General features: G+C 36.1%; 1 protein-coding gene across 1 annotated transcript in view; it reads left to right on the top strand.

The window, feature by feature from the left end:
* The window catches only part of LOC107655682 (TGF-beta receptor type-1-like), a 42,196-nt gene that overhangs the window by 21,742 nt on the left and 14,746 nt on the right, over window positions 1-5,708 (top strand). The window contains exons 4-5 of the mRNA XM_016443252.1: window positions 4,282-4,512; window positions 5,666-5,706. Of these exons, the coding sequence (XP_016298738.1) occupies window positions 4,282-4,512; window positions 5,666-5,706 (272 nt within the window). The remainder of the gene's footprint in view (window positions 1-4,281; window positions 4,513-5,665; window positions 5,707-5,708) is intronic.

Here is a 5,708-nt window from a genome sequence, read left to right as displayed (position 1 = left end):
TATATATATATAAATGTGGTGTCTTGGCAACTAACTGATATGTTTAAGTTTACGTTTTTCATATAATATTTATATTTTCATTTCAGCTTAATTTCAGCTTAATTTATTTTTCTATCTTTGAGATACTGTTATAGTTAATATTAATATTTAGTTAATATTTTGAATTTGATTAGATTTTTTCTGCTTTCGTGTTATTTTTAGTTTTTAGTAATTTTTTTTTAGCTTTTGTTGTTTTCAAAGATACCTTAAATATAAGAAATGTTGCCTAGCTGAAGTAAAAATAAGTTTTTTTAAATATTGATATTTTATTCGTTTGCTCCCTGAACATCACTGCTTTGAATGTGCACCGCTGGTCATTTTCTGTCTTGTAGTGAATGCTTGGCTTAATACGTGTTTCAGGTATCGAGTCGTGTCTTTACGCCCATGTCTGACTGACGAGAAACGTTCCGGGAGATTCCTGTTATTCTTGCTTTATTTACACGCTTTTCACTTCATATAACTACGTGTTTGTCTTTCTGAGCACCTGCGCTCTTTTATGTGTCTGCGTGTCTGCTCTTCTCTTTGTGTGTAGTTTGTGTGTCACCAGCATCGTTGCACGGCAGGCATTAAACACCGGCTGCCAGTGTAAAGATGTACTTATCTTAAAAGAGCAGGGCGTGTTCACACCAGCACAAAAAATCGGTCTGATTTCCGTGTACAGTATGTCTGTACAGACCCATGCATTCACTAACATTAACTAACAGTGAGCAGTATGTTTGTTACCGCATTTGTTAACTTTAGTTAATAAAAACAGCTGTTCATTGTTAGTCCATGTCAGCTCAGGTTCATTAAATGACATTAACAGATACAACTTTTGACTTAAATAATGCATTAGTAAACGTTGGAATCAACATAAACGTAAGATTGATAAATGCTTTAGTATGTTCCGTTGTTAATGATAAATAATGTAGTAAAGTAATGTGGTTTATGTATAAAGGTGAGTTGATTAAGACTAGTTTATTCACTTTATGTGCTTTAGACACGTTTCACACATTATCATCGCATCACTGCGTGATTGCTTAGTGAATCAGGTATTTGAACAGCTGTCCAAAAGAGCCAGTTCGCGGAAAGAGTCTTGATTCTTCCAGTCTGAGTCCAGTTCTGGATTCCTCCTCTTCTGTTCGCTTGGCATAACAGTCTGCTCGTGAGCGCCACCTAGTCGTCGCTTTGTGAGATTGTGTAACCAAAAGCGTGAATACTGTACTGGTAGTTGTTGTTTTTGTTTGTTGTTGTTGCAGTGTGAAGTAAAAGAGGTTAGGAAACACGTCGCAGTAACGGCATGTGCATGTTTGTGTCAGTCTGAACAGACTTTCATTCCAATTAGAATTTTAATTACAACAACTTTTCACACGTCTGCATGTGTAACCAGGCTTTAACTCCTCTAAGACCCTCTTCATAATCAACATAATAACTCTTCAACATCACTCCCAAAGACGGACTCTGCTGTTTTTAACCTAAATAGACACTGATGCATTTAAAAAAAAGTGTTACATGAATGCATTTTAAGATTTTTTGTCTAGTATTAACCTTAAATGTCTTAGCTTCTTGTTAAGTGTTATTTATTCTGTTTTTGCCAATGAAGATAGCCTTGCTGCTGACATGGCAATAATCAATCAATCAATCAATCAATCAATCAATCCCAAAGTCTGTATCAGTTGCATGTAAACTGGAGCCAGAGTCAATGTGACGGAGCAGAATGCACGCAGTTATTAACATCAAATAGCTTTTAGGAATATCTTTATATTTGAAGTTTTCTATATTTTCAAGTGCATTTATAACACTATCCTTGTGTTATATTCATTTGGCATTGAATTACAGAAGACGAGTTAACGCTGCTGTGTGGCTGTTTCTAATACAACGCCTGATTTCTCTCTTCTCGTTTGAAGTCATAGAAATGCCATCAAGTTTTTCCCCACTTTTGCTACTGGAGAAAAATGGGAATGCAGAAATGATATTGGTTTCGGTTCTCTATCATTACTTCTGTTTGTTTGTGTTTTATTGGACAAAAATTAAAACATTATACAAAAAAGTCCAAAAAGACTACGTCATACACATTTCAAAACTGTCAAGGATAAAATGCACAAAAAAGCCATCGGCTTATTTCCATTGTGGTCCTCGGTATTTTAAAATAGACGAACAAATCATCAACATCTAGTTCAGAAACTCACCACACAAACTTCAAAACATCAATGATGAAACAAGTTCCCTTCTAAAAATACTATCAACATTTAATACACTCAGGTAATTTATTCCAAGCAACAGAGCTAGTATATACAAAACACGCTCAATAATATATATCATTACTACTCGCCCTTGTAGAATGACAGTGAACATCTCTTACAAATACATAATAATCTGACAGATACTTTGGAACCATTTTCTTTAATATCTTAAACACCATCACTAGTTTTAGAAAACTTAGAAGACTTGTTCTTCTGAAAACCCTGTAAATATGGAAACGCTCCATTTAAACGGCATTTAAAGGGATTATCCAAATTCTCACATCGTTTACTCACCTTTATGTTGTTCCAAACCATAACAAACTTTCATCTTCAAAACAAACATGAAGATATTTTTAATGTCAGATGTGTTTAAACCTCAGTGGTTCTGAATCGTGAAAAACGTGAATCTCTCCGGTTTCATTAAAAATATCTTCATTTGTGTTCCAAAGATGACTGACAGCCATAAGATCTGCACGACACGAGAGAGTCACTGATGGCAGAAACTTCACTTTTGGGTGAGCTGTCGCTTTAATGGATTGGCGAGACATTTCACGGAGAGTTGTCAGTATGCTTTATATATTAATAATCTAAAGAGATTATTTTTGATTTGTGACCCTTGAGATGTATTGTTGGCTATTGCTACAAATATACCCCAGCGACTTAACACTGCTTTTGTGCTCCAGGGTCACATATATTATCAAATCTTTCTTATGAATGTGCAAATGTTCAAAATCAATACGTTTAAAGTGACATGACATTTAAAAACACAGTGCGTGTTGCAGGACGCTTCAGAGAGAATGTGTGACGTCTGTCTGCATGTGTTCGGCGGTAAGAGAGCCTCTTTTCTCCCCGTTCTGCTATTTCTTGATGCGTTTAGTCTGTCTGGAGTCTTTTAGACGTCTTCAGTCTGAATCTCTGACCTCATGAGTGAGGCTCGTATCGCACACATCTTCATCTGTTCGTCTCATGTCTGTCTCTGCCGTTCTCCGTTTTTCTGTACACAATGATCTCTCATTGACATGTCGCTCCTATTTATTGTGGATTGCATGACATTTGATGTGTTTCATTCCACTTTCTTGCTGCTGTAGATCAGTGTGTCAGAAACTGGCTTAATTCACTGATCCTCAGGACACTGTTTAGCACTCATTTGTGGATTGAGATCCATTCGTCCTGACGTGAGCCGTCTGAGTTTAGTGCAGGGATGTGATTAGGTCTGCTGTGACGGCAGATACCCTATTTTTTTGGAAAGAAATTAACACTTTTATTCATCAAGGACGCATTAAATTGATGAAAAGTGACAGTAAAGACATTTATAATGTTACAAAAGATTTCTATTTCAAATAAACGCTGTTCTTCTGAACTTTCTGTTCATCTGTGAATCCTGAAAAATAAAATGTATCACAGTTTCCACAAAAATATTGTGCAGCACAACTGTTTTCAACATTGATAATAATCAGAAATGTTTCTCGAGCAGCAAATCAGCATATTAGAATGATTTCTGAAGATCATGTGACACTGAAGACTGGAGTAATGATGCTGAAAATACAGCTGCGCATCACAGAAATACATTACAGTTTAACAGAGATTCACATAGAAAACAGCTGTTATAAACTGTAATAATATTTCACAATTTTTGTTGCATGTTTGATGCAGTAAAGGCAGCTTTGGTGAGCAGAAGAGACTTCTTTCAGAAACATTCAAAATCTTACCGAGCCCAAACTTTTGATCATTAGTGTATATTTGCACATTTACAGAAATTTGTAACAATTAATTGAAGTTGTCAAAAAAAAACAAAAAAACAAATATATATATATATATATATATATATATCAAAATATGCTACTTGATCAAATTAATCAAATAACCAGTAATGAGTAAAGTCCATATTTATTTATTTATTTATTTATTGATATTCATAGAGTGCAAAAGGAAAAAGAAGGTTGATATATGAGCAGAATCTGTCTGGATGTTGTAGGTCCAGTATGTTCTGTAACGGCTGCGTGTGTGTGCTCTGGTGCAGGGCTTCCTCTGCTGGTGCAGCGGACCATCGCCAGGACCATCATCCTGCAGGACAGCATCGGGAAGGGCCGCTTCGGGGAGGTGTGGAGGGGCAAGTGGAGAGGAGAGGAGGTGGCCGTCAAGATCTTCTCCTCCAGAGAGGAGCGCTCCTGGTTCCGCGAGGCTGAGATCTACCAGACCGTGATGCTGCGGCACGAGAACATCCTCGGCTTCATCGCCGCCGACAACAAAGGTCAGCAGCACTGGTGCATGCTGGGACGAGAGTATGGGTCTTACCGTAATTGTAGGGATGCGTGATATATCGGCCGATAAATGTTTTTGTTTTTTTTGTTAATGTCAAATTTAGGCCGAACCACAGAAAACAAAACAAAGAGCAGTCATTGTTTCCCACACATGGTTATGCTTTGTGTAATGCATTTATATATGTATGATATATTTTTTTTTATTTCTGATTAGTATTTGTTGTGCATGTTATTGATGATTTCTTATGCTTATATCGTTTGGTTTAGACCGTTTTATTGCAGCCGCAGTTTACAGAGTTAGTGTTATGATGTGACAGTGTTTATTGGTTTTATATGTGAAAATCTGGAATCTGAGGGTGCAAAAAAATCTAAATATTGAGAAAATCATCTTTAAAGTTGTTCAAATGAAGTTCTTAGCAATGCATATTACTAATAAAAAATGAAGTTTTGATATATTTACAGTAGGAAATTTACAAAATATCTTCATGGAACATGATCTTTACTTAATATCCTAATGATTTTTGGCATAAAAGAAAAATCTATAATTTTGACCCATACAATGTATTGTTGGCTATTGCTACAAATATACCCCAGCAACTTAACACTGCTTTTGTGCTCCAGGGTCACATATGATAAGATTAATATCATAATTTTGAATATGATCGTTTCATTGTAAATATGGTGATTATATAAGGTGCACACCCAAACAATACATAATAATAATAGGCTAATTATTGATAAGACTGTTCAATAAGTGCATCAGTTTCAAGATACATTTAATAACAAGGAAGATTCAGAATTATCGGCCGATATATCGGTTATCGGCTTTCAAATATAAAAAAAAAATATCTGCCAAAATTTCCGTATCTGTGCATCCCTACTCGATTGTAATTGATTGATTTTACAGTAGTTACACGTGTGACTCTGCAGGTTACCTGTAAGGTTACCAAGAAACGAACTGAATCAGAATCAGATTCAAATGAATCAGTAAATTTGTGTGTTTTTTTGCCTGATATTTTACCTGCCGAATGCATGCATTTGACACCTGACAGTGTTTATTTAGTCTTTCTGAGTGTCCTGTGCTGAACAGTCTCAGGCTTGGTGTTTGTGGAGGTCTGTCTAACGGCTCTGTTCTCGTCTCAGATAACGGCACGTGGACGCAGCTGTGGCTGGTGTCGGACTATCA

The sequence above is a fragment of the Sinocyclocheilus anshuiensis genome, unplaced genomic scaffold (genome assembly GCF_001515605.1).
Source record: "Sinocyclocheilus anshuiensis isolate Anshui unplaced genomic scaffold, SAMN03320099.WGS_v1.1 scaffold631, whole genome shotgun sequence".
NCBI lineage: Eukaryota > Metazoa > Chordata > Actinopteri > Cypriniformes > Cyprinidae > Sinocyclocheilus > Sinocyclocheilus anshuiensis.
Note: the sequence above shows the minus strand (reverse complement) of the source record. Positions and strands in the feature narration are given on the sequence as shown.